At 42.4% G+C, this 27,578-nt stretch overlaps 2 protein-coding genes across 3 annotated transcripts in view; one reads left to right on the top strand and one right to left on the bottom strand.

The window, feature by feature from the left end:
* Nucleotides 1-11,793: 11,793 nt before the first annotated feature.
* On the bottom strand, nucleotides 11,794-20,124 carry ENY2 (ENY2 transcription and export complex 2 subunit). 2 transcript variants are annotated; one of them, XM_048841498.2, is made up of 5 exons: nucleotides 19,984-20,124; nucleotides 17,353-17,448; nucleotides 15,737-15,807; nucleotides 13,118-13,192; nucleotides 11,794-12,062 (listed from the first exon to the last, which is right to left on the bottom strand). In XM_048841498.2, the coding sequence occupies exons 2-5, from the start codon at nucleotides 17,418-17,420 to the stop codon at nucleotides 11,986-11,988; spliced, it is 291 nt and encodes a 96-aa protein (XP_048697455.1). In that variant the 5' UTR covers nucleotides 17,421-17,448; nucleotides 19,984-20,124; the 3' UTR covers nucleotides 11,794-11,985. The 2 variants fall into 2 exon arrangements, with proteins under 2 accessions (XP_048697455.1, XP_048697456.1); XM_048841499.2 differs by lacking the exon at nucleotides 19,984-20,124 and adding an exon at nucleotides 18,936-19,226.
* A 191-nt stretch (nucleotides 20,125-20,315) lies between these two features.
* The window catches only part of NUDCD1 (NudC domain containing 1), a 149,342-nt gene continuing 142,079 nt past the window's right edge, over nucleotides 20,316-27,578 (top strand). Inside the window, exon 1 of the mRNA XM_048841496.2 lies at nucleotides 20,316-20,553. Within this exon, the coding sequence (XP_048697453.1) occupies nucleotides 20,436-20,553 (118 nt within the window). The 5' untranslated portion in view covers nucleotides 20,316-20,435. The remainder of the gene's footprint in view (nucleotides 20,554-27,578) is intronic.

The following is a 27,578-nucleotide window of genomic DNA, read 5'->3' on the forward strand; positions in this document are numbered from 1 at the left end:
AGAAATCTAAAGATCTCCTACTAGAACTTGAACTCGAACAAGGGTAGAGGCATACATGTAGAAGGTTGCTTTAAAAACTGTTAATATAGAAAAACTACATGACCTACAATCTAGCTTTCTGTCTTGGGAAACAGAAATAAGGGGTGGGGGGGATCATTTATATATACACATATGCTTTTATATTGATCTGTAAACTCTGAGAAATAAAGTGAGCATGCTAACTGAGTGGCAAAACGACAGGCATGGCACATTGGGAATTATTGGCGTTGTGGGCATAGCCAGTGACACTTGTTAGGAGTGTACAACCACTTTATGAACATTACAATCTGTGTATACACATATGGGAAATAGTTCACTTCAAGGATAAATCAACACTTTAAACATATGCAAACACATACATATTTTATAATTACATAGGCTCCCCTTCACACTTTAAAACACAGACCGCTCTGTGATTGTCATATTAATGATGAAAAATCCAGGAAGTTTTGACAAGTCTGTAATACTGAATAACTACCATCATGAATTTAAAAAAAAAATCATGCAACTTCAAATGTAACATCTATATTTCTAGAAGGAAAAAAATAGGTAAAAATGAGGAAAATCTATTAGGATCTACAAAGAAGCATCTGTTCAAAAACACAATTAACATGCTGTTTTTAAAAAGGAGAGTTCCTTTGGATCATTTGGTGAATAATAGTGGTGGAAGTCGTCCAAAAGAGAAGTCTTCTGATGTTGCCAAAGCCTTATGTCTTCCATTGCTATAGCAACTGTACTACAATTGCAATAAGCAACTCAAGTTCATCAGGGAATTAACTGGAAAATGCCAGTTAAAACATCTACACTGTCCCTTTGCAGGATTTCTAATGCGTTGTGCAGTGCCACTTTTACATGGTTAAAGCAAAATGACTTTATCACTTAATTCAGAAGATTGTCCCTCAGCCACTGGCAGAAAGTTATTGGGTATTTGTTTGTTTGTTTTGATGACATTCAGATTCAAATTTACTTTCAGTAACTTCATCCCATTTCTCATAGCTGTAAAGCCTATATCTCCCAGATCAGGATCCCCCTGATATCAGTGCCCATATCCCTCCTGGAGGAGGACCCTGAGGAGCTGCCAGGACTGCCATTGGATGAGTATCCTGAGGAGCTGCTAAGGTTGCTGAATACCCAAGTGAGATGGAGGACCCTTGGACTACAGAGCCTATCTGCAAACTGTGATAGGAAATAGCCCAGGAACACAAGACTTTAGTCTGGCTTTGCTGTCGGAGCGAGTCATCGTGTTTCGGTGAGATCCCTGCTGACCCAGTGGCAGAGCCCTCCGCCACTGTCAGGGCCCTGGGCTGGGACCCCTGGAGCAGGGTGGACCCAGGTCCCACTACTGCCTGCTGCCAGCCCTGCCCCTGAAGGTGGCAGCCTCCCCATCTTAGGCCACATGGCCTGCATTTGCTTATCGCTGTACCTGAGGGCCAGAGCCCGCTTAGACTGCTTATCACTCTGCTCTGCATGAGGACCAGAGCCCCCTAAACTGCTTACTGCGCTGCCCTACCTAGAGAGCCAGAGCCCCAGACTGCTTATTGCCCTGCCCTGCCCAGAGGATTAAGCCTGACTGTTGATTGCTGCTTACTCTGCCAGAAGGTTGGGCTAAAGGCAGCTCCTTGTTCTGCCCTCCCCAGAGGGCCAGAGCTCCAGACTGCACTTGCTGTCTGTTCTAGCCAGGAGGCTAGGATAAAGACTGATAGTAGCAAGGCCACCCAAAGGGCCAGGCTATAGACTGTTAACCTGCTAATTCCCCTGCTAATTAACTTTGTCCTCTGGTATGTAGCGAGGCAGAGGGGCCTCCCTCTGAGTCTGAGGAGGAGGGATGACCACCAACACACTACACTCCGTGAGTACGGAGGAGGTGAGAAAACACAGTTCTCAGGCTAAACAGGCATCTGTGAAGATCCTGGTATCTGATGGTGAAGCGGGAGCTGAGCTCTTGGATGAAGCTCTCAGTTTACAGGTCACTCTATGTCCCCGTCCTCTCCTATGCTCATGAACTTTGGGTAATGACCGAAAAGACGAGATTACGGGTACAAGTAATGGAAAAGAGGTTTCGGCACAAGGTGGCTGGGCTTACTCTCTGAGAGAGGGTGAGGAGCTTGGCTATTCAGAAAGGCCTCGGAGTAGAGTCACTACTCCTCTAGATCAAGAGGAGCCAGGTGAGGTGGTTTGGGCACCTGATAAGGATGGCCCCCGGGAGGCTTCTTTGGAACTTTACCTGGCACGTCCCACAGGGCGGAGGCCCTGAGGCCGACTCAGGACACGCTGGAGGGATTATATTTCCTGGCTGGCCTGGGAACACGGGAATCCCCCAGGAGGAGCTGAAACCTGTTGCAGAGGAAAAGGAGGTCTAGTCCTTCCTACTCTCCATGCTGCCATTGCAACCCTCTCCAGGAAAAGCGGCATAAAGGAAAAAAGAAAATGATGACTAATCCTCGTTCCTGAAGGTGCAGGAAAGATGCTTTTGGATCTCATCACTCCTAGTGGGAGCAACCCTGTATGCCACCCCCCAACCCTGTATGGGTCTTAATGGCCATATTAGGATTCCTAGGCAGCCTATCATCAGCAGTTTTCTAGTACCCCAACCCTATCCCATTGGGATGATAAGGAAACCAAAGTTCCCCGCACCCCTGGCAACAGGAGGAAACATTTGAGGAGAAAAAGACCCAGGCAGACAAAGAAGCTATGCCTCAAACCACCATCTTGTCCTCTTCACCAGATGAGGCCCTGTTACCTCCCCCTCCATCAATGGCCAATGATTTTTGGCAGTTCCAGGACCTCGTTAAGCAGGTGGCAGACTCTCTGCAGATATCCCTTGAGGAGGTTGGAGAACCCCAACAAAGCTGTTGGACATTCTACACTCTATGATACCATCTAGAGTTACCCTCCCCATTAATGAGGCTCTATTGGAATCCACTAGATTGGAATCCACTAGATTGGAATCCACTGGAATCCATCTGGGAAACCCCAACAACAGTGACACCCACTTGAAAGAGGGCCAATGAGAAATATTATGTCCCCACCAAGAACTCTGAATTCCTCTTATCCCACCAACCTCCAAATTCTCTGGTCGTAGACATGGGGAACAAGCAAACAATATTGTTATAGATCAACCCCATACTACAGAGACCAAAAATGCCTGGACCTCTTGGCAAGGACCTACTCATCGGCTACACTGCAATTCCACATTGCAAATTACCAAGCATTGCTGGCCAAGTACAACTTTATCAACTAACAAAATTTGGATCATTTATTGAACACCTTCCTCCAGATCAAAGGGAACAATTCCAGGCTACTATTGTTGAGGGACAGTTATTGGCAAGAACATTGTTGCAGGTAGCACTTGATGCTGCAGAGACCACAGCCTCTTCTGTTTCTAGAGCGGGGGTGATGTGTATGGCTTCGTGGCTAAAATTGTCTGGCTACTCCAGAGAAATCCAGAATACAGTCAAGGATCTCTCATTTGACGGATAGAAGTTGGTTGCAGAGAACACTGACGAGTCGTTAACATACCCTTAAAGATTCCAGGGCCATTTTATGCTAGTTAGGCATCTAAACTCCTGCAAACAAATGGAAGTTCAGCAGATTGCAGATGGCTCAAAGATTCCACCCCACACAATTCTCTAGATTCCAGAGACTCCCAGGAAGAGACACAGATTCCAGAGGAAGAAAGCCTCTAAGTAATCTGATGTGGCTTCACAACAGGTGTCATCATCAAAGCGCCAGTTTTGACGGAACAGTCAAGGATTCAGATTTCCCCCTCTCCGCCTGCCAGCTTTATCATTTTGCTCACCTTCCCCCATTTGGAAACCAGCTTTCCAACATGCAAGGGAATGTGTCACCTCAGACAAATGGGTGCTGGAAGTAACATAATTGGGCTACACCATATACTTTACCTCCCTCCCACCTCCTCATTCCCCTTCCCTCTTCAGAGATCCCTCTCACAAGTGCCTGCAATGCAATACAGGAAATAAACACCCTTCTTTGTTTGGGAGCCATAGAACCAGTACCTGCTCAATACAGGGGAACATTTACACAGAAATGTTTAGTTCCACAGCCGAAGCCCCATGAGCCTGAGTCAGCTGACCCAGGCCACCCATGGACATGCCACAGGGCTTTTATCTCTGTGTAGACATACCCAGAGTGTCAGAGCTAAACACAAGGTTACTTATATGGCCTTCGTCATTATAGCAGCCAGCAGTGAGATAATAGGCAGAGACAGGTGGAATTAATAAAAATAAATAGACAAAGGATATTGCGGGGCAGGAGAAGCCATCTTCTCGTCTAAAATTTAATTTTATCTAAAGAACTCTCTTTCCTAAGGAAGTGTCTGGAAAGGTCAGCTTATACTACTCAAGATAAATGGATGCTGAAGACTAGGTGGGTGCTTTCCCAAATTCTTCTTCTAAGGCTCTATTTATCCTAGATATTGCCATTTCAGGACACGGGAGGATATTTCAGGTTTCTGGTTAACACTTTGAAACGTAGTCCTTGGAGACATAAAAGGCTTTTCATTTACTACGGTAAGTGAGCCCAGTGAAGGAGACTTATGCAATGATTTAGGCTTTTGCTAACCTGTTACATGGTTTCTCTTGCCCTTTGAGAAGGCCATACTCACCTAAGCAGACTGTACAGATCTGGGTTTGTTTGTCTCTGAGCCCCAGTCCCTGGTATGTGAGGCTCTGAAGACTGGAGCTGAAGAAGGATGATTCCTCTTCTGCAGATTGCTGAAAGGTCCTTGACAAATTCATAGAATCATAGAATATCAGGGTTGGAAGGGACCTCAGGAGGTCATCTAGTCCAACCCCCTGCTCAAAGCAGGACCAATCCCCAATTAAATTGAGCACCTTTTATTCTTTGACCAATGTTATTAAGACTGCTCTGCCAGTTTAGATAGAGTAGTGGATGTAACTGGGAAAGAGTACTCTGGAGAACAGTCTCCAAGGAAAAATAGAATGTCATCTTTTAAAATTTTTTTTTAGCCCAAGTTGCCAGAGGCCAGGAGGGAATGAAAAGTTAGGCAGAAACCATCTCTGTCCAGCTGAAGTGCAAAGAAAAGGAGGAGGAAAAGGAAACCTTGAACCACTGTACCTGTGTTGGAGGCAGGACTTCTAGGAAGGTGCCAAATAGGTAGGACTTGTATCTGGTGATCCTAACTGCCTCTGGTCTCTGTATGAAGAGGCCTCATTGTCCAGCTGATGCCTTCAGGTTGCAACTATCATAACTATCAGGGTAGCCTAAATTCCTCCTTACCTGTAAGGGGTTAAGAAGCTCAAGTAACCTGTTGGCACCTGACCAAAGGAACCAATGGGGACAAAAGATACTTTCAAATCAGGGTCGGGGGGGGAGGGGGTTTGGGGTTCTTTGTTTCTGTGGCCATTCGCTCTTGGGACTAAGAGGGACTGGACATCAATCCATGTTCTCCAAATATTTCTAAACAAGTCTCTCATATTTCAAACTTGTAAGTAACAGTCAGGCATGGTGTATTAGTTCATCTTTGTTTTCTCAACTTGTGAATTTTCCCTTTGCTAGAGGGAGGTTTATCCCTGTTTTGTTGTAACTTTGAAACTAAGGCTAGAGGGGGTTCCTTTGTGCTCTTTGAATTTTCTGCTACTCTGTAAGGTTAACTACCAGCCTAAGTTTACAAAGGTGATTTTTACCTTCTTCTCTTTAAATAAAATCCTTCTTTTTAAGAACCTGACTGATTTTTCCATTGTTCTAAGACCCAAGGGTTTGGGTCTGTAGTCCCTTTGTAACCAATTGGTGAGGATATATCCTCAAGCCTTCCCCAGGAAAGGGGGTGTAGGCTTGGGGGAATATTTTGGGGGGATAGGACTCCAAGTGGTCCCTTCCCTGATTGTATGTTAAATCACTTGGTGGTGGCAGCGATCCCAAGGCAAGAAAGGAATCTCTGCCTTGGGGAAGTCTTAACCTAAGCTGGTAAGAATAAGCTTAAGGGGTCTTTCATGCGGGTCGCCACATCTGTATCTCAGAGTTCAGAGTGGGGAAGGAACCCTGACAGTGATAATCTATGTTACTTATCTTTTTTAAAAGGGACCTCAATGCTCATAGAAGTTGCTAGAACCACAACACCTAGGTGTCTTTGGGACTCGATCCTGCAAGTTCCTGAGTTGAGGACACTCAGCACTTTCAAGCAGGTGCTCATTACCTTGCAGTACCAGGCCCTTTACCCATGTAACAGGTACAGCTCAGGAACTGTTCTATCTGTATACGTCAGCTCTGTTCTGGAGGGAATCCAGCTAGAGGTAAACATGTTGTTCAGTTTCCGTGCCATCCAAAATATGTAATAAATAAAAACCTTACATAGCAGCTTTCCATCTCAAAGTATTTTACAAATTAACAGCTGACGCTATGGATATTGCTAAGGGAAAAATCTCCGACTGTGTACATGGGCACGCACACACCTAGAATGGACATGAGCAAGCACTTGAAGAAGCGTAAGTGCTTAATTCTGATTGCTGTCCAAAAAAACAAAACCATACTTTTGAGTCCGCACATATCTGTATATTATCAGATCATAAAAGTGCCAATTGTGATGGAAAGGACACTAGGAACTCTATTGAATCTACTACTTAATTTCACGTACCAGCTGCTAAATATCTCAAATGGTTGTTACTCTCTAGGGTCCAGATGTTTCCATAGCGCTTAATCATTCAGCCCCAAAGGCTTCCAAACCCCATGTTTTAGGATTTTTTAAAATATATGCAGAAATCTAAAAGGAGTGGCACATCAAGCATAGCAAAGTTATTTTGTGAGTAACTGAACCCAGTACTATCAAGTTGCATGACAAGGAGCAAATTATAATGTATCCTGTAGTACACTGTCAGATATTGGCTGGCTGGAGCAAAGATGAAGAAACTTCGAGATGGCAAAACAATTTCTATGGACAAAAAATGACCTTTAGCATTCTATTATATATCTACAATTTATACAATTGTAGAAAATAGCTACCATTTGTTTACATTCCCTCATTACACATTTGAAATGTGCCCATCACCACAAAGTTTAGTTTGACACACATTTCTTTTAAAACAAAACCTTATTGGTATTTCATATTTAAAAGCTAATCCTACTAGGACACCATTCTTGCTGGTTGCTTTATCATTTGATTTCCAGTGTAGTGTGTTAAGAGTCTTTCTGATATAATCCAACACACATTTAGCAGTGACTTGAATGACAAGAATTCCTTTTTCCAGTTCTCAGATTCATGTGGCTTCTCTTTATAAAAAAAATTTGCCTCATTCATCTCCTGCCTCATTCATCTCCTGATTGCTCCTCCTCCATTCATTCTTGCCTAGCTGATTATCTCCTGAGTGTACTGCTAACTCAAACTGAACATGGCGAAAGCCAAACACGTCTTCCCTCCTGCAAGCCCTTCACCCATCATCCTTGCTCCTGGTCATTTTAGGGTTTTATTACTGTAAGATTTCTCTGCACTGATTTCCATGCCATATTTTGCAGAGGTTTTATCCAGTCTTTTCACAAGATTGGCGAGCTGACGTGATGGGATCAGCTGACATATCACTGTCAGTGGACAACAGCTGGAAACAGTGAAACAGTTCAAGTATTTGGGGGCAGTCATCACTGATGAAGGATCCAAGGCAGAAATTCGGGCAGGAACTGCGCAAACAGCAGCAGCAGTGGCAAAGCTAAAGCCAATTTGGAGGAATAAGAACATCTCCCTGTAATCCAAACTGAAACTGCTACATGCATTGGTCATCTCCATTTTTCTGTATGTGTCTGAGACATGGATCCTTATGGCAGAATTTGAACGGAAAATACAGGTAGTAGAGATCAGATGCTTCCGTAAAATCCTAGGCATCTCCTACTTCGACCACGTCACTAATGAAGAGGTCCGTCACATCATCACCCACTGCTCTGGGTCATATGAAGACCTCCTGACGACGGTGAAGAAGCGCAAGCTGAAGTGGTATGGCCATGTAGCAAGATCCTCTGGCCTATCCAAGCTGATCCTCCAAGGGACAGTACAGGGGAAGAGAAGAAGAGATAGACAGAATAGAGATGGATTGACAGCAGGTTGGATAAAAATCAATGATTTAAAAGAAAAAAATTTAAAAAACGGATTTTTTTATTTAAATCAAATTTTTTTGATAAAATGCTTTTTGAGGAAAAAACCTATCTAAAGAAAGATATATTATAGCTCAAAGATATCTCATCACGGAATAGGGATTATACATTCTAATTCTATAGTATGAGACAATATATTCATGTAATGTTTAAGAAAAGTTTTGTAAAGGAGTTCCAATAGTTCATGGATTAGGGACCCAATTTTATGGGATTCCAGAGGCTTCTGTATGGATTATTTAGGTTAATCTTTTTATCTACCCAATGGGACTCAGTGCTCAGTCTAGAAGATACCATCAGAGATGCTTAGTTTTTCAGTTCTTAAACTATGGATATGTCTCTCCAGAGATAACATACTTGTTAACAGCAAAAATGTTTGTAAATAAATATATAGAGGTGAGAAATAACAGACCTCAACCCTATTGTCCCTCTGCAAATTTGTGTACACAGAGTAATCCCTTACCTTGCTCTAAAAGTAAAAAGTTTCAAAAAGTTCAATGAATAGAGAAGATTGTTGGGCGTGGAATAGATCTGGCTAAGGAGAAGTAGTCTGGAGATAAATGTGAGAAGGGAGGGACAGGCAGTAGAAACAAAAGTGAAACTGTTTGAGCAGCATATTCCAGAAGTCTTGAGTGTAGCCTTCATTGATTTGAGATCTACCATACCATTGTCTCACTAGAAGGGCAAACCTATAATGGCAGCAGGCCGTAAAAGAGACCCAGTTTAGGAATAAGAACCATTCAAGAAATATATGCTTGCTCCTGATGTTTTAAAAAAGTCACACCTGTGAACTGGTGGAAGTCACTTAAGCACTTGGATTCAGTGACTGTTGAAATGATAATCTCACTTTTAACAGCAGTAGCTTCTTCTGTCTGTGTAGAAGGAATATTTTCTTCCTTTGGACTAATTCATTCCAAATTGAGAAATTGTTTGGGACCTGCCTGAAAAAGCAGGAAAGCTTTTTTTTCCTTTTCCCTATTATGAACAAATAGGAAAATGAAGGTGAAGACAACTGAGTTAGCTGCAGAAACCAATATTTTAAGTTTCTCATGTTGACCTGGTTGACATTGAAATATTTTTTTTAAAAAAATTGACTTAACTATTTTAGTTAAAAACAACTTTAACAAAAACAACCTGATTTTAAAAAAATTTAATGTTTAACTAAATTCAAAAATTCATATGCTTGTTTTGTTAAAATATTGTATGTTTGCTGTTGAAGAAAAAATCCAGAATACATAATGTCGTTGTTTTGATTAAATAAAACAATTTAAAAGTCTGTCTGGTGATGTTCTCCTCCTAATACAGCATGGCAAAAAAATCCTCCAAATATTAATGATTAATCTATTGAATTGGAGATGGTTCCCCTCTCCATGACTTCCTAAATATCTGCTTCAATTACCTTTATGAAATAACCAAACAATCATTCATTTTCTGATATAGCTGTAAAACTAATCTGAGAAGTTTTCAAAATAAATCACTTTAAAAATATATAGTGTGTACCTTCTAAAAATGAAACATATCTATCTCTGAGTTATGAAGAATATGTATCAAGGTTGTAACAACCAACAAGAATGCACTTTTATTTAGAAATCCATGATTAAATCGAGTCTTCCTGACTAGTGATTTAAATCAAATCCACCTTGACTGATAACATAAAAGAGTTGACAGGAATGGACTTCGCGGAGACTCAAGTACTGAGATACAATTGTCAGGGATGGAGAAAATTGGTTGATTCCTCATCAATGATGGTGCCCCAATGACCAATACCGCTATGGGAGTGATGATGATGATTGTAAGTTATTTCAGTAAAATTATTTATTGTTTCAATTTGTGTCTGTTCTAGTCAGAATTTTAGATTCACCAGCTTGATGAAAAAGAAAAAAATTGCCAGTATGTAGTACCTTTATCCAGAACGGCCTCTCTATATGAAGTGTACTGAAACATAACTGGATCTCATACACCAGTGGAATGCTGTAAGGGTGGAACACTGCAGTTGTTAAGCAGCAGTAGCAGCATTTCTTTTTAACTAAAGAAAGAAGTTAAAGCAGCTTTTGGTGAAGCTGGAATGTGGATCCAGGTTCAACAATTATCCACAAGTCCTATAAATTATATACCTAAAAAAAACTTCAAAGAAAGCCCCTTTTGTAAATTTCTGTCACCATATGGGATATTGGTTAAGTACTTGGTGGGAAGAATGTCATCAACAGAATTTTGTACAGAGTCCTTATTTTGCTTGGTGCAATCCAACTATTGACCATACTAAACAAACAGAATACTGTTCTAATGTCCAGATAATTACTTTTTTCAGATCTGCATTTCTATTATATTTACACACATTTTTGAAAGAGTGAATATGTAGTAGTAGGATTTTATGTTCGTATTTTGTATAATTTAGAATGAAGGATATATTAATGTAGCATGTAATAAATGTATTAATGTATGATTTGACCATATCCTGCCAGCCACCCTTTTTGAATAGCAGAAAGGAATGGCCTAAGGGGCCATTGGTAGAAATGCATCAGACAGGCTGCCTGTGTCTGAACTGATGTTAAGGCAGGAACAGACCAGAACAGTCCTTATGGCTGATTATGGTCACCTTTTGTTTTAGGATAAGTTTACATCACAGTATTTGCTATAAGGTCTTGTTTCTTATCTGCATTGCAAACGAAGTTGTGTAAGGTTCTTTTGTAATCCCTTTAATAACTATATAACCACTGTTCCCTCTAAGCTGTGCGTGTGCGCACACACAGCTCCGAAACCCTGCGCACACAGCAAAACACTGTGCACACAAAAATTTGCACAGAAGCACAACAATTTGCACAGAAGAAATTTTTTGTGCACACGGCCTGTCAAAAATTAGAGGGAACATTGCATATAACCCTTTCTAAAATGTAAACTTGTCTGAAATTTTCTGTAAAATTGTTTGGTGTGAGTAAAGGATGTGTGCATGGTTAAGGGTGAGTGTGAAAGCCACCACAATGTCCAGATGGTCAAGAAGAAGTGAGAGACTTGGAGAGACAGCAGGAAACAATCAGAAAAAATCCATTGCATCTGATGCTAAACGAGTTAGCAGCATTGACGACCTCAAAGGTGAGGCAAACACCCCCGAAGGCGAGACAACAAATAAGAGATAACAGTGGAAAACCCCAAGATTAACACCACTTACAGACTCAAAATCCATAGACTAAAGTGGGAATTTACAAGGATTAATCTGGGGTGTTTTGCCATAGAAGTCTGGGTTCAGACCTGCAAAATCTCGGAGCATTGAATCGCGAGTGACAGAGCTCAGTTCCTCACTCGTGCTCAATCTAACTGGCCATTAGATTGACTCGAGCTATGACACATTGTTAACTATAAGACCATCTGCAGGACGTGTGTGAGAGATTGAATGCATATGCTAACTGTTGTATTTTCAAAAAAGGCGGCATGTTGCCTTTTTCCCTGAAAAAGATCATGTGTGCTTCTTATAAGCATAACAAATGTGTTTGTACTTACTAGGTTGATGTATTCAAAAATCATAAAAAATGTATTGATTTAATGTAATGACTTAGTGCAAAGTAGCAAAAGATGTCTGGAAATTAACATATCACCAGCTTAAAAACCACTCAATATAACAGAAGATAAGAACCTTCAAAACATACATAACCACAAAAGTTTTTTTTTTTTTTATTAAAACAGCAAGTTTAAGAAATTAATGCAGTATAATGATACACCTGTAACTAATCATACAAAAATGAACTTAAATTCTAAAACATGAAAAATGTATTCCAATTTCTGGCATGACTTACATAATACAGACACACAAAAATACTGTACTCAGAATTAATGTCAATCTTAAAGACTGGCATGCTGGGCAAGGAAGGTTCTTATTCTTTGTAGGAGTTCTTTCTTTACACTGTCTGGTACCAAAGCTGAAATACAAATAAAAAAAAGCAGGTAAGAAATAGGGGGAAAAGAAAAAGATATATGTAGCGCAGTATATCATAAGTTGACCCTGCAATTCTGATGCATGATAGACTTTCTTAGAACTCCACCAGCCAATTCAGCAATCTCCTGTTGGGGTTGGAGAGCAATCCAAAGAAGAAAGGAAGGATTTATATTCGGCAGTAGGTGGGATGCAATCAGCAGCAAAGGATCTGACTCACTTTCTGCCCCATAAGCTCTGTTCTCCCCCATAAACTCTGTTCTCTGAAGAGAAGAGCTAGGGCAGCGATTCTCAAATTTCATTGCACCGTGACTCTCTTCTGACAACAAAAATTACTACATGACCTCAGGAGCCTGCCCAGGGGAGCAGGAGACAAGCCCCACTGCCCCAGGTGGGTGAGCTGGCTAAAGCTGAAGCTCAAGGGCTTCAGCCCTGGGTGGGTGGGCCTTTTTTTTTTTTTTTAAAAACAGCTTTACCTTCTTTAACACTAGAGGTTTCCTAGATGGCCTGACTGGCTGTGGGGCAACTGAGTGGACTGCAAAAAGGAGACTAACACAAAGCACTTTTCTTCATGAGATGCACATTGTCTCTCTTGCTGCTGCTCCTGTTATTGCCCCCTCCCCCTGATATTCTTACTGCCCTGTTAACCCAGCCTCACAGAGGTCTCCAGCCAAAACAACAGAGATATGAAAACATCTCTCCCATACACCACATGCACTTAATTCTACTAGTGTCAGTGAGACCACTGGGGGCATTTAATTGTTAAGCAGATTTTTCTGTCTTTTTCAAAGAAAGTTATATATAAAAATATTTTTTTAAAATACATGAGTCAGCGCAGAAACAGTAAGGCTTTCATGGCAACAGGAATTTACACATGTAGCCCATTTGTGATTACTAGTTAGGCTATTATATAGTTTCCTCTACATGCAATGTGGGCAAGTTATTGGTGCTTAGACAAAGTTTCTAGAGTATTTAAATGTGTAAGCTTAGTGTGGAATTAATAGGTGTTTTTTTTGCATTAAGTGACATTACTTTTCTTACCTCTACCTTTGGGAGTGATTTCTGCCACCAAGTCATCAACAGTAACATGCTCTAACCCTTTTTCTTTGATTACATCTAGGGAAGACCAAGAAAACCACTTGAATAGTTGAATAGTTTAAATCCATTCATTAGAAAAACAGACCTATTCAAAGATTATAATACAAAACCTGCATATGTAGATTAATCATATATATGTAATCCTATAATTAATCATATGTATTTTATCCTACTGTGGATTTAGTCTATTACTGTATCAGTGGGCGTGGTATAAGAACCTGAAAAGGCAAGTGCACAGATCCGTAAAGGCACTTGACCACCATTTAGCAAATCTATCCTGTATATACCAATGACAGGCACTGTCTGGGCATGTAGCAATGCAGCAATTATTTACAAGTCTTTGAACTGCAGCCAGAACAAGGCTGTAATTCCAGTTAAATATTATATGTAACATTAACCAGAAGCACAACTGTAAAGATTTGAAGACAATTAAAGAGATAAAAAGAAAAGGAGTACTTGTGGCACCTTAGAGACTAACCAATTTATTTGAGCATGAGCTTTCGTGAGCTACAGCTCACTTCATCAGATGCATACCGTGGAAACTGCAGCAGACTTTATATATACACAGAGAATATGGAACAATACCTCCTCCCACCCCACTGTCCTGCTGGTAATAGCTTATCTAAAGTGATCAACAGGTGGGCCATTTCCAGCACAAATCCAGGTTCTCACCCTCCACCCCCCCACACAAATTCACTCTCCTGCTGGTGCAAGCCCATCCAAAGTGACAACTCTTTACATAATCAAGTCGGGCTATTTCCTGCATAAATCCAGGTTTTCTCACATCCCCCCCACCCCCATACACACACAAACTCACTCTCCTGCTGGTAATAGCTCATCTAAACTGACCACTCTCCAAGTTTAAATCCAAGTTAAACCAGAACATCGGGGGGGGGGGGGGGGTAGGAAAAAACAAGAGGAAACAGGCTACCTTGCATAATGACTTAGCCACTCCCAGTCTCTATTTAAGCCTAAATTAATAGTATCCAATTTGCAAATGAATTCCAATTCAGCAGTTTCTCGCTGGAGTCTGGATTTGAAGTTTTTTTGTTTTAAGATAGCGACCTTCATGTCTGTGATTGCGTGACCAGAGAGATTGAAGTGTTCTCCGACTGGTTTATGAATGTTATAATTCTTGACATCTGATTTGTGTCCATTTATTCTTTTACGTAGAGACTGTCCAGTTTGACCAATGTACATGGCAGAGGGGCATTGCTGGCACATGATGGCATATATCACATTGGTGGATGTGCAGGTGAACGAGCCTCTGATAGTGTGGCTGATGTTATTAGGCCCTGTGATGGTGTCCCCTGAATAGATATGTGGGCACAATTGGAGAGATAAACACACTAATACTACACTGTCAATTGCTCAAGAATATAACAGCAATTTTGAAAGTACTCCTTTAGAAAGATCAGATCTACAGCAAACATATACCCAGTATTTTTCCTGCTTTCCATGTTTTAGTGTTTTCAGTATGCATATTAGGATTATTTTTCAGAGAATCACTTTCCTTAAATATAGTAAATATTTTTGGGGAAAGGAATTTCAACTTTGATCAGCACAGTCCTGCACTGCTGGAATGTGCTCTGTATTTGTAAATAATGACTGCTGTAACCAATACTGTAAAATGTTTCAGTTGACAACAGAACTGAATAATCCTAGCACTATAAACTATTGAAAAATGTACTGTGACTGCCATCAAAAATGCCATTTGGGCAGAGTAAATCTGATCAGAAGAAAGGTTAAAAGTCAATATTCAAAGTTTTTTGTTTTGTTTTTTTGCTCTTAACAGGAAAACAATCATGTGCTGGTTTAGAAAGCTATCAGCCCTCCATGGAAGCTGAACATTATGGTAATAAGAATTTTATCTAAATTTAATACATTCACTATTTACCTTTACTATAGACACTTGAAAACAAAAGTTTGGTACTTAGCAGTTAATCTGATGATGTTTTCCTTCATCTAAAATCGGTGATTTTCATGAAAAATTTTCACAAAAAAAGAAAGCACAAGCACTCCTCCTATTATTTATGGCATACCTCTCTCTGCTTGCTGCTTTTGCTTTTATCCTCTTGTGAAATGAAAATCTCTTGTCAAAATGAAAAACTGTATCGGAATCAGTTATTTAGATGTTAGCAATCAAGCAGTCACACATTTTAGAACCTTAAATACAGCAGACCTTGGCAACTACAATGAGGTCCAAATCAGAGGAAATATCAAAAACTCAACATCAGCCAAAGATGTGAAAATGCATTTTGGGCTACCCAGGTTGCCTGAGAATTCGTGAACAGAGATACATCCAAGATGATTCCAAAACTACAAATCACCAATGTGAGTACAGGTGTTGTGAGAAAGTATCCCATAAGAAAGCATTCATACCCTGCCTCCCACATTTCTCCAAGATGCTCTCTTGCCCAATAGCATCATCTCCGTCTTATTCAAACTGACTTTCAGGTAGTCAAGCTTTCATCTGGAACTTTTATTTGGCTAGCAGTGATGCACCTATTCTCTTACCTTAGGCAATAACTAAGGGTATTGAATGTAGTTAACCTTAATTACCTTTACAGTGTGCCTTCAACTGATCCTTCCAGCCACATTCAATTAATTTGGCTCTTAGCAGCTCTTTAAGGCTGTAAAGATGACAAAATTAAACTTACTAGAAGAAAAAGTGGTTTTAACAGCAAAGAAAGAATATTTCACTTCAAAGCAGGTTATAAAAAATACATCACTGTAAGCCTTTGTATGCACAGCTGCACACTAATTCATGCTGCGAAATAAAATAAGCTACTGTATTCAAAGGGATCCAAGATGGCCAGGAGTAAGAGTAAGTGACTTTCAGTGTAAGTGACTTGATTTCAAAGAAACGCTTGCAACTCTAAATTTGAGGTATCCAAACTATGTTTTCATTGGAGATTTAAACTGGGCATTGAATATCCTGTGATATTTTTATCATCAGAGAAGTCTAGGAAAGGGGGACCTTGCCTGGTATATTACCTCCTCTCAGCACAATCAACAAGTGCTGAACAAAACTGAAAAGGATTCAAGACAGGTTCACTCTATTCTATTCCTTCAGCTATTTGTGAAGGAGCACGGGAGCAACCCTCCTTTACTGCCGGGGGTACACTGGATATGGGAAAGCAGTGGGATAATACTTAAAGAGGTGAAGGAGAAACAAATTAGAATAAGATGTCGTAAACTAGCATAGTGGCTTAGTAGCATAAATTTCAGTCCTTTACTCCATGGGCTGGGGGCGCATTTAACCTTCGACTATCCTGCTTTGCTCAAGCAATCCCCCATTTTTGACTGAAGGAGTTGGACCAACAATCTGAAGCGTGAAGTCTAGTCCTCTTTGACCAGTAAGTTGTTAAGAGGTAAGATGTTTGGATGAGGAAGGACAAGGTACGGGATTCTGGAAGACCAGTGGTTCTCAAACTTTTTTACTGGTTACTCCTTTCACATAGCAAGCCTCTGAGTGCGACCCCTCTTATAAATATATAAAAAAAGTGTTTTTAATTTAACACCATTATAAATGTTGGAGGCAAAGCGGGGTTTGGGGTAGAGGTTGACAGCTGGCGACCCCTCATGTAATCACCTTGCGACCCCCTGAGGGGTCCCGACCCCCAAGTTTGAGAACCCCTGTGGAAGACCAAATTAAAGCAATTGTGGTTGCTTTGTTGTTTTGGATAATTTGAATTCAAGAAAAAATTCTACTGCTCCACCATTGTATGTAACAGAACACAATCCTGATACCATGCTTAGATTTTATTTGTGCAATAAGGAGACTGCACCTCTCCCTCTTGGCCTGAAAAGAGAATAAATTGGAACCTCGTTGTTTAACAGTGTAATTTTAGATCTGTACAAAGATGTTTTCTCCATTAACAACATCATCAGTGTTCACTTGGGATTTATAAGCCAACTTTCCCAACTCTTATTATTTTACCAGCTTTTTTGTTTTAGTTAAAAACTGGCCGAGAGGGTTTATTTTTCCTTACTTTTGAATATTTTAATTAAGTCTTTACTGGTATAACACACAAGATTTTCTCAACTGTTTTGCAGCATTTAGAATTATAGGAGGGATTTAGCTTTTTTTACTTTTTAGGACATCCTTCATGCTACATCATTTTATGACATTTAATGAGCATAAAAACCATATAAGAAAAAAAAAATCTACTTACCGTTCTCGCTCTCCTGTTTCTATTAGTTTTTGGTTAATAGTTGCTCTCATCTGTGCATCTTTATTCATTTTGAAAACCTAGATTTCCACAGCAAATCTATAAAATTATAAAAAAAAGATTTTAATAGCATTGTTTACTAATCATTTGCAACGTAAGAAAACATGTATGTAATTAAACAATTAAATTTCCCTTACGCTCTCTACAGTTTGTTAGGCCTGGTCTAGAGTAGAAAATTAGGTCGGCTTAACCATGTCAGTCAAAGGTGTGGAAAATCCACTCCCGGAGTAGCATTGTTAAACCGACCTAGGTCCCCAGGTGGCCAGTGCTAGACTGACAGAAGAATTCTTCCGGCAACCTGGCAATCACATCAGGGAGGTGGATTACCAGTAGGAGAACCCCTCCTGTCAGCATAGGTAGCACCTGCACTGAAGTGCTACAGCGGCGCAGCTGCAGCATTTTGAGTATAGACCCCTCAGTTTTTGGCATTTGTTTAATTTACACAATTAGACAAGAGAAAGATGTTAACTCAACTTACTGAAGACAGTCACAATAAGTCATCAATCACACATTGTTTATATCAGAAATACTGATTAACAGAACTCAACAAAGTGATCACATGATTGAACCTTACTGTCCTCACATAAATTCAGAAACTACTGTTCACTGCTGATGACCCAGCCAAATTGTATATGATAATCTTTGCTTCCTGATAAACTAGTGTTTTCTGCACATTCACCCCACTTTAGAATGCTGGTAAAAAGAGAAAAAACTGTCACAGTTCTTAAAGTAGTGGTGCGATAACCATATTGTTCCCAGGATATTTAAGTCGCAAGGTGGGTGAGGTAATCTCTTTTGTTGGATCAACTTCTGTTGGTGAGAAAAGTTACGGAACTTACACAGAACTCTTCTTCAGTCCAGAAGAGCTCCACGTAAGCTCAAAAGCTTGTCTCCATCACCAACAGAAATGGGTCCAATACAACAGAATCTGAGAGTTATGAACACTTCAGGAATGGAGGTTGTTCGTAACTCTGAACAAAACGTTATGGTTGTTCTTTCAAACAAACATTAACTTAATACAGCTTTGAAACTTTACTATTCGGAAGAAAAATGATGCTTTTAACCGTCTTAATTTAAACAAGACAAGCACAGAAACAGTTTCTTTACCTGCTCAAATCTTTTTTTTTTTTAAACTTTCCCTTTTTCTTTTTTAGTAGTTTACCTTTAACACAGTACTATACTGTATTTGCTTTTTTTTTTTTTTTTTTGGTCTCTGCTGCTGCCTGATTGCATACTTGCAGTTCCAAATGAGGAATGTGGTTGACCAGTCAGTTCATAACTCTGAGGTTTTACTGTAAAAGATATTACCTTATCCACCTTGTCTCTCTACAGTTATTAAATCCATGGCTCTAATTAGAGATCGCCAGAAATTTTGATGAAGGTATGTAGAAAACTTTTGCTCCTAAATACCAGATCTGCCTGTGATAATCTGTTCACATGATAATTTCTCCACCACTAAAGGAAAGGGAGGACAGATAAAGAATTATAGTTTAATGTTCATAAAAGGACTAACAGAACTAACTCACCTGAGCCACTTCAGACCCACAGCTCTATCACCTTACTTCGAGCTCTGGTATTTCATCCCTGATTTGAGGAAAGGCTGCTATCTGCCCTGAACTATGGAGTGATTCTCTGACATGGTCAAATAAGAAACTGGAGACGATCAAATTCAGCTGTGCATGTGTCAGTCTTACTGAACTGATCGCTCTCTCCTCCCTGTGTAATGATGCAACAGCCAGCACAGAAGGCTGCAGCACAGATTTAGCAAAGTGGGGGTGAGATACTATAAAGTTAGAAGAGTTGAGCTCAGATAACATTCAACCAGAGGTCCTTTGTACTCTGTTGCCGAGCCTCTACAGGAGCAAGATAGAGACTCCATAGCACATCTGATAGAGAGGGACAACCATCACCACTCCCCAATAACCTGCCGTCTCTCCACCCCCAGCCAGTGACCAGACCCCCCTCCCTCCCAACTCCCATCATCAGCCAGTGACCGGACCCCATTCTCCCACACTTCCCCGCCCAGTGACCCACCTTCTCCCCACCCCCCACTGAGTGACCACCTCTCGGGGCAATGACCAGACCCCCGCCCCTCCCTCCAGCCAGTGACCAACCCCAGGCCCTGTGAGTCGGGGCTGAAGTACACCCACTGCGGGGGAGGGGTCGCCACAGCGCAGCCGCCGGGCCCCGCCAGGGAGTCATAGAGTATCAGGGTTGGAAGGGACCTCAGCAAGACATCTAGTCCAGCCCCCTGCTCAAAGCAGGGCCAATCCCCCACCCCCGAGATCCCTAAATGGCCCCCTCAAGGACTGAACTCACAACCCTGCGTTTAGCAGGCCAATGCTCAAACCACTGAGCGATCCCTCCCCCCAAAGCATGGGGCCAAGCCAAGGCTCGCAGCCCTTTGCGGCCCGCGGCGTGGGGAAGCTCGGGCCCGGCCCCAGAGCCGGGAAACCAACCGCGCGGCTGCGGGTGGGGATTTCAGGCCGAGCCCCGCGGCTCCCCACCCGCTCTGAGCGCGCCCCGGGCCCCTCCAGCGGAGCGTCGAACCCCGCTCGGGGCCCCAGGACTCACCCCCGCGGCGGCGCGCCCAGCTCTGTGGAAGGAGAAAGCGACGCCGTCTCCCCGGGAGAATCCAGCCCGGCCAAGCTTTTGCCCGCCCCTTCGCGCGGGGGACCCTGGGAAATGGAGTGCGGGACGATGTCGTCCCTCGCTCAGTTTAAAAACTACAACTCCCAGTGTGGCCTAAGGTCTGGGCGGCCGGACGTGCCGGTTCCCTCGGAGGCTGGAACTACAACTCCCAGCATGCCCCGCTTTCCGGACGCCCCGTGCGGCATACAACTCCCGACATGCCTGGCGACTGACAGCAGCAGTCCCTTGCGGCTAGAGCCCTAAAACTACCATTCCCAGGGTGCTCCACGCTCTGCATGCGCCTTACCTGAGCCCGTAAAGGCCCCCGCGCTTCTCAAAGTCTCCTTCCAAACTTTCCCCCTCGTCGCAGGCGGTAGCTACGGGCCTGGCCGGGGATGGAGGCGGTGGCCAACTGCTCCCTGCGGGTGAAGCGGCTGCTCTTGGACCCCAAGTTCGAGGGCTACAAGCTCTCCCTGGAGCCGCTGGCCTGCTACCAGCTGGGGCTGGACTCGGGTGAGGGGCGCGGCCGCGGCCGGTGTTGCTCGGGCTCCTGAGGGGGAGCTGCCTCTGGCAGGGGAGCCCTGGCGCGGCAGCGCTGCGTGTGCTGCTGGGGCCGGGCCTCGCCTTGCAGGAGCCTGCGTTTGTTTGCCCTTGTTGTTGAAGCCTTCTCCCCGCCGCGGGTTGCTTTGCTGCGCCCCAGCTGCTGGCCCCCGGGCAGAGGTGGCTGCCCGTCCGTGCGGGGTAAAGTCATTCCCGCCCCAGGTGGCTGGCAAGCTGCTGTTGTGCTCGCCTGCAGGGCAGGGGTTGGGGAAACAGTCTCCGGGGCCTTGGGGCAGCCCCTCGCCACGAAAAGCCCCAGGCCGGCGGGGAAACTTTTAAGATGGCTGTTCCAGATCTTGGGGCATTCGCCTCTAGGCAGAGGTCGCCGGTGAGGCCAGGGCCGCTGTCCTTGACTGATAGAGCTGCTGGCAGAAGCCTTCTCTACTCCTGGTGTAGGCCTGCGCTTTCTCTAAAGCCTAAATTTGTTAGTCTAGGGTGCCACAAATACTCCTTTTCTTTTTTCTTGAGCCTCTGTTGATCTTCAGGTCACTTCTGAGTTTTGTTGGCTTTGGGGGTTTTAGCATTTCATCGTTAATATTTCGTTAACACGTGGTTGTGCTTGTAATGCTCCCCTCTCCCCATTGGCCTTCATCAGTAGTATCCTGATGTCCTCTTGTAGTGGGGTCCTTGGAGCCTACACTTGGCTCCATCTTTTAGATCAGCCCCTTCCTAATAGGTGTCCTGATGAATTTGAAGCCCTCAGATCTTCTGGTTTCTGGAAGGGAAGGAGGAGCCCATTTTTTTCCTTCCCATTCTAAGACTTCTGACAGTGTGTTTGTCTCCCAGGCTCCTATGGGTTGAGGTTTTTCTGTATTCTTCCCTCATCCCGTATTTTTTGGGAGTCCTTGTTTCTGGTGAATAGCTAGTGTGTGTATTTATAGCCTGCCTAAGATGTGAACTGTCACATGTGAAATTTACATGTTCTTTGTTAGTTTCAAAGCTGCTCACAGAACAGGGGCTCTCAAACTGACCTTGAGGCCTTTTAACGTCACTCTTTTGCTGCTTGGGAAAATTATGAGCAGCAGCAGAGATACAGGAGCTGCCTGTATGCAGACGCTAGTATTGCCAACCTTAAGTGTTTAAAAATCATGAACTGGATCTCAAAATCATAAGATTTTAAAAACAAATTTGTTCTTTTTTTAATTTGCCTTTTGGTTTTTGAGCCTGTGGTTCATGTATCTGAAGAAGTGGGGTTTTTACCCCCGAAAGCTTATGCCAAAATAAATATGTGCCACTGGACTCCTCGTTCTTTGTGTGGTTCACAATTTAAGCTTTGTCTCTTCAGTCATAAGAGCTAGAGATGCACTTTTTTTCTAATGGAAGCTGAGATTTTTATATAAAATGGCTATAAGATGGAACTTTAAGAAAAACACTGAATGTTATTCAGAGTAGCATCTGTGTTGTGCTAGATGCTGTACAAACAAAAATAGCTCCTGCCCCAGAGAGCTTGGAGTCTAGGTTTATGATTGGACCCATCAGGTGAAGAAACAGAAGAAACTGGGGAATGGAATGGGAGGACAAGAGGATGGTAAATGAGCGTATTTTGCATTTTTTTTTTTTTTTTTGCTGTAAATGTAGCTGAGTTGCAAAGCTTGTCTGTGGAGGTTTCAGAAGATGGTCTTCAGAAAACCTTTGATTTATTTTATAGATGGTAGGTCAATTACTTTTCCACCTAAGTTACAATTTCTTAGTCCTGTATGTAGTAGGGTCTAATTTTTATCACTGAAGCTCAATATCTGAGCCCAACGTGTGATCAGAAAGGAAAATGGCTTATTCAGCTGATAGTTATAATTACAATCAATATGCATTGTTGGAATGCACTGTGTGTTTCATATTTCAGGGCATGTCTTGTAATAAAACATTAATCATGTTGTCATGGGCAAGACATCTTATTGATCAGTTTTGATTCCATACTTTGTAAATCTTTTATAAATAAGATGTCTTAGGACTAAAGTGCTTTAACTTGAAAAGCAAGACTTTAATGTTCAGCCCATGCAAAGAGCACATTAGACATAGCTGTAGTTTTAGTTGGTGGTTTTGGAGTAGCTGAAATCTAAGTCCTTGTATAGTTTATTATTTTTTAGTATGGTAATAACCAAAATATGCTAGGTTATGTACCGTAGAAAGACAGAGACCCTGTCCTGAAGAAGTTGTAGTCTGAGGACTTGATCTTGCACTAGGAACCATAAGGATAGATCCTGTGCACGTGTGGAGTCCTGTTGAAGTCATGAGGTATAGTCATGGAGTTCAGTGTGCTGTATTGGAGCAACCTAAGAGTATTGCAATAGTTAAGGGTTCTTGAAGATGCATGCAGAGATGTTTGCAGTATTCTATTCTGGCAGCACTTCTTAGATGATGGCAGTAATAAGATCAGTAAAAGAACCTCAAACACTGTTCTGTGGAACTTTATTCATGAGAGTACATTAGAACCTGTGTGTTGTCCAGAATCAGAGGCAGGAGTGTGGCCTAAATAGACCAGTTGTCTGATCTGGAATTCTTGCTCTTATGTATTATATATGTGTTGGTTGACTGTACAGACTGAACATTGGGGTAACTTATTTGGTAGAGTCTGTTCCATTGGAGTATTCTTGTCCACTTTTCATTAGACATAGTATCAGTTTACATTGCTGTGAAGTTATTGATAAACAGTTATGTTAGTACTGTTTGACTTCATCAGGGCTTTTCTTTTACAATTGAGTTTGATAAGAGAAATCTATTGTATAAGCACATGAATGTAAGACTTCAGGTGTACCATGAGCACACAAAAACTGTTAAGACTATTATTAAGGTTGTAAAACTAAGCACTCAAAGTTAGGAAAAGCCAGAATTAAGGTTGCCTGTGCAACTTTAATTTGGCCTCCTTTTGTGTATGCATTCTGATGGTCACATACAATCTTTTCCACAGGACTCCCTAATGTTCTTTTTATCATTTTTTGTGTGTAAATTGCAAGCTAGTTAAAGTAAACTGCAAGGACAAATTCCGTCACATTATGTTGACACTCACATGGCTCATCAGCAGGGTTGGATCCTTCAGATCCACTGCTTAGACCTCTGCTATTTGAGCTAATGGAGTAACTAATAGCATTAGTAGGTTGCCATTCTCTGTGTGGACCAGCACTAGAGGTGGGATGGGACACTTGGCCAGTTAGTTTCACATATATTTTCTGTCATGAGAGGAATGGTGAGACTCAAATCTTGGATTCCATTCCAGGTTCTAGTGAGCACAGTCTGTTCTATCCTAGTTCTGTCTCTCCCCCACCTCAGGCTCCTCATCTGAGTCCCATTCTCTTCACCTGACTAGTCCCAGTCTCTACTCCTGGGGCTTCTCATCCTACTCCCAATCCCTGCCCATGGCTCTTCATCTGATCTCAGTCTTCTCTCCTTCCACTTCACTTGTTCAGTCTCCCAACTCCTCATTCCAGTCCGATCCCCAGCTTCCAGTTCCAGTCTCCACATCTGGCTTCATGTCAGTGATCCGGTGCTGGTTTCCTTCTCCCACTCCCTGCCACACTCCAGTCCTATCCACAACTCAGGTTCCACTCTTGTTCCCTCTGCATTCGAATCGGGCAGCTCCCTTCTCCACTTTGATTGAGCTCAACAGGGGGGCATTAAGAATACAGAAGAGACAGGCTCCCTGCTCTCCTCCATTCAGGTGCTCAGTCCCAGACTGGAGCATGTTCAGTGTGGATGGGATCTTAGTGAACTGAATTGCTAAAATATAGGAAATCTTTACTGAGCATGTGTAAACTGATTTTTACAAAGGCTTTTAACTTAACCAAATGTAGGTGAATTTCCACAGGGACTTCAAAAGGCATTAACTTCTATGATGCCAAATTTTAAATCCCTGCTCCAAAGCGTAGGAGCACTAGAGCTGTTCAGAAAAGGTCTCTGGAATGTTTTAATGTGTACAACAATGTATTTTTACTAGTCTCCCTCTCAGACATGGCTGAATTTTTTTTTAAAAGGGCAGCCTGAGGCAGACTCCCAGCATTAAAATTTCATCCTAAACAAAAGTGTCCACACGCTGACTTAAATATGATGCTCCTGTGTCCAATATGGGTGCAAAAGAAAACCATTTCATTTTGGCTGTATAATTTGCACATTAAAAAAGTACCCGCTAATCTTTTTAGAAGTATAAATAAATGGAGGTAAACGTCATGAGACACTTTTTTTCTCCAGAAATTTCTGAACATGGATGAAAGTGTCACCTAATTAAAAACATGCATTTGACATTTTCTTGATGATTAAAATGGTGTCATCTCGGAAAAATTACTCCTGAGGGTATTCTGCACCAAAAAAAATGAAAAATTTTGTGCCAAAAAAAAATTATGCACACAATATTTTAAAATTCTGCAGATTTTATTTGTCAAATAAAAGTGGAGACTTCAGTATGGCACCGGGGAGCACAGGCCACTGGCTCTGCAGAGGTGGGAGATCACTCTGCAGCTCCGTCCGCAGGACACGGACTCAGCGCTGAGGCTGCACCCGACCGTGGCACAGCGCAAGGACTGGGCCTGCCGCAGAAATACCCCCTGTCCCTCTATGCCAGGTGCACCAGGTGTGGGCAGGGAGGCTCAGCCCAGCAGAATCCAAGTGTAGAGGGATACAGGTGTGAGTTGAGAGGGTTCTGAGTGGGGCAATCTGGATGTGGGCAGCTCAGTGGTGGGTGCAGGGGGGATCTGGATACACAGGGGCTTGTTGAGGGGTTCTGGGTGCAATGGTAATGGGATTCTGCAGGGAGGGTCCAGGTAAAAGTGGTTAGGGCTCAGCTGGGGGAGTCTGGGTGTGTGGGGGGGAATAGAGCTCGGCAGGGAGGTCTGGGTGTGGGGGGTTCGGTGCGGGGCCCAGATGCTGGGGGAGTGGGGATCTGGGTGCAGGGGGCTCATTGGGGTGTTCCAGGTGCAGGAGAAATGAGGCTTGGCAGAAGAGGTTCTGGGTGCGGGGGGGGGGTGAGGCTTGGCAAAAGGGTCTGGATGCACGTAGTTAGGTGGATGGGGAAGCAGCTCCCTGTACAGTGATCCCTCCCCCTGCAACTGAGGAGTGATGGGTGCAAGAAATGGGGTGGTGGTGGGTGGGAGTTTGCAGAACTTCCTGAAATCTGGGGGTGGGTCTGACCCGGCCCTGGATGCTGTCTGAGAAAGTCCCGTCCTCCCCAACTCAGCTGGGACTAGCAGCTGAGCCCAGCACAGGGTAGGAGCCACCAGCCAGGTTTTCCTCAGTCCTGCCCCACAGTGATTTACCTCTCTGTCAGCTGCTCTGGGCACCCAAAACATACTGCTGGGCAGAGTTGCATGACTGCTTTTTTGTGGCTTCTCTGTAAAGTCATTTTCCTGCGCGGAAGCAAAGAAGTCGGCGTATACTGCTTATACAACTGATATATTTGGACAACAAATGAGAGCTACGCGGATTGACACAAGCTGAGAATTGATATGAACTTTTTCCAGTGCAGTATTTCGATAAGCATACATGAAGTATTAGGTTTCATCCACAGGGTGGCATTGCAAAGCAAAGAATAACAATATGTGGGAGCATAGTAAGCACTTTGTGTCCAAAATGAACACAAGTTAATAAACCGTTATAAAAATGTTTACTAGTAGTTTTTCAACCTAGAATGTATTGAAGACAATAAAACATCTAGAAAAGCTTGTGAGACAGTTACTTTGCTGCTGCTGGTTCATTGGACAATGCTTATGGTGACAGACCTTTATCAGATTTCATTTTAAAAAAATCACTTGCGGGACAGTGCCCTATCACTACAGAAAAATAGTTAGTATCAATTAAAAAAACCCAAAAAACAAATACCAAAACTTTCAAAGGTGGGTAAGGAGGCCTCTTTCCTTCTGAAAGTTCTTGACACACTTCTTAAAAGGCAAACAAAAACACACTACAGTACTAGGGCTGATGATGATGCTGGTTTGAGTGTCCTGGAGGTGCTTCCTCACATTTAAGCCCCTTTGCTTTCAGTTTAAACCAATTTTTACTGAAAAAATCCCAGGTTTTACAAAAAGTATTATTTGGGGGGGGTTTTTTTCCTGGATGGATTTGAACCAGTGACTCAAACACTGTTTCCTGAAGCGTTCCTGTTCTTCAGAATTAGTTTTTTTTTGTAGAAACAACATTTCTTTTCTGACTGATCTGGCTTAAATTCTCAGTCATTTTCTTTTAGCCTAACCTCTGCTCCTGATTTACCTCCTTTAATCTCTTGGCTCCCTTTTTATTTTTTGCCCTCAGTTCTTTTGCTTTCCTCTTCATCTCTCTTAGGACTGCCAGGAAAACTTGAGCCTTCTGGACTGTAGAAGGAAAGGGCTAAACTTCCTTTAGGCCCTTCTCCCATAAACACTCCCTAAGCATTTGGTAAAATGACAGCAGATGGCACTTGTGCACAGGCTTCTTTTATTTGTAGAACCTGCTTCATTTTATTTACTTAGGGCTGAAGAGTTTCTTAAGCAAAACTTTTTGGTATAAGTATCCTTCAGATTATTGCTATGCCTGGGGGAATTCTGTGCCAAAAATTAAAAATTCTGCATATTTGTCAAAATAACACAATATAATCATGCCAGTTTCAATTATTTTAGTAATTTATTTCAAAATATCTCTCAGCAAGTACATCTAACAATACAGACAACCAAAAAGATAGAGCAAAGGTTTTTTGACAAATAGATTCTTTATTAGGCATATTAATATAGAACTATGAGTAACAATTCATTTAAACTACAATACAGAAATGGATTTCCTGCACCTCTCAGAAGCAGTGCAAAGGCTTGGGAGAGTCTGGGTTAATGGAGAAGCTGAGGGAGGGGGAAGTAATTGCTGGGAAGGATCCTGGGAGTGAACCAGGAATGTTGCTGGGTGTGGGTGGGAGAAGTATGGAACAGGGTTTTTTTGGGGGGATGTGTGTGTTGGGGGGTGTTAGGGAGTTGACCTCCCCCATGCAGACC

This window comes from Caretta caretta, chromosome 2, assembly GCF_965140235.1.
Source record: "Caretta caretta isolate rCarCar2 chromosome 2, rCarCar1.hap1, whole genome shotgun sequence".
In the NCBI taxonomy this organism is placed as follows: Eukaryota; Metazoa; Chordata; order Testudines; family Cheloniidae; genus Caretta; species Caretta caretta.

Coding starts and splice junctions, on each gene's coding strand:
- ENY2 (XM_048841498.2), bottom strand. CDS start 17,420: ATGAATAAAGATGCACAGATGAGAGCAACTATTAACCAAAAACTAATA. Junction 13,193..15,736: donor GTTGAAGGCACACTGTAAAG/GTAATTAAGGTT, acceptor GGTCTTCCCTAG/ATGTAATCAAAGAAAAAGGG. Junction 12,063..13,117: donor AATCACTCCCAAAGGTAGAG/GTAAGAAAAGTA, acceptor TTTGTATTTCAG/CTTTGGTACCAGACAGTGTA.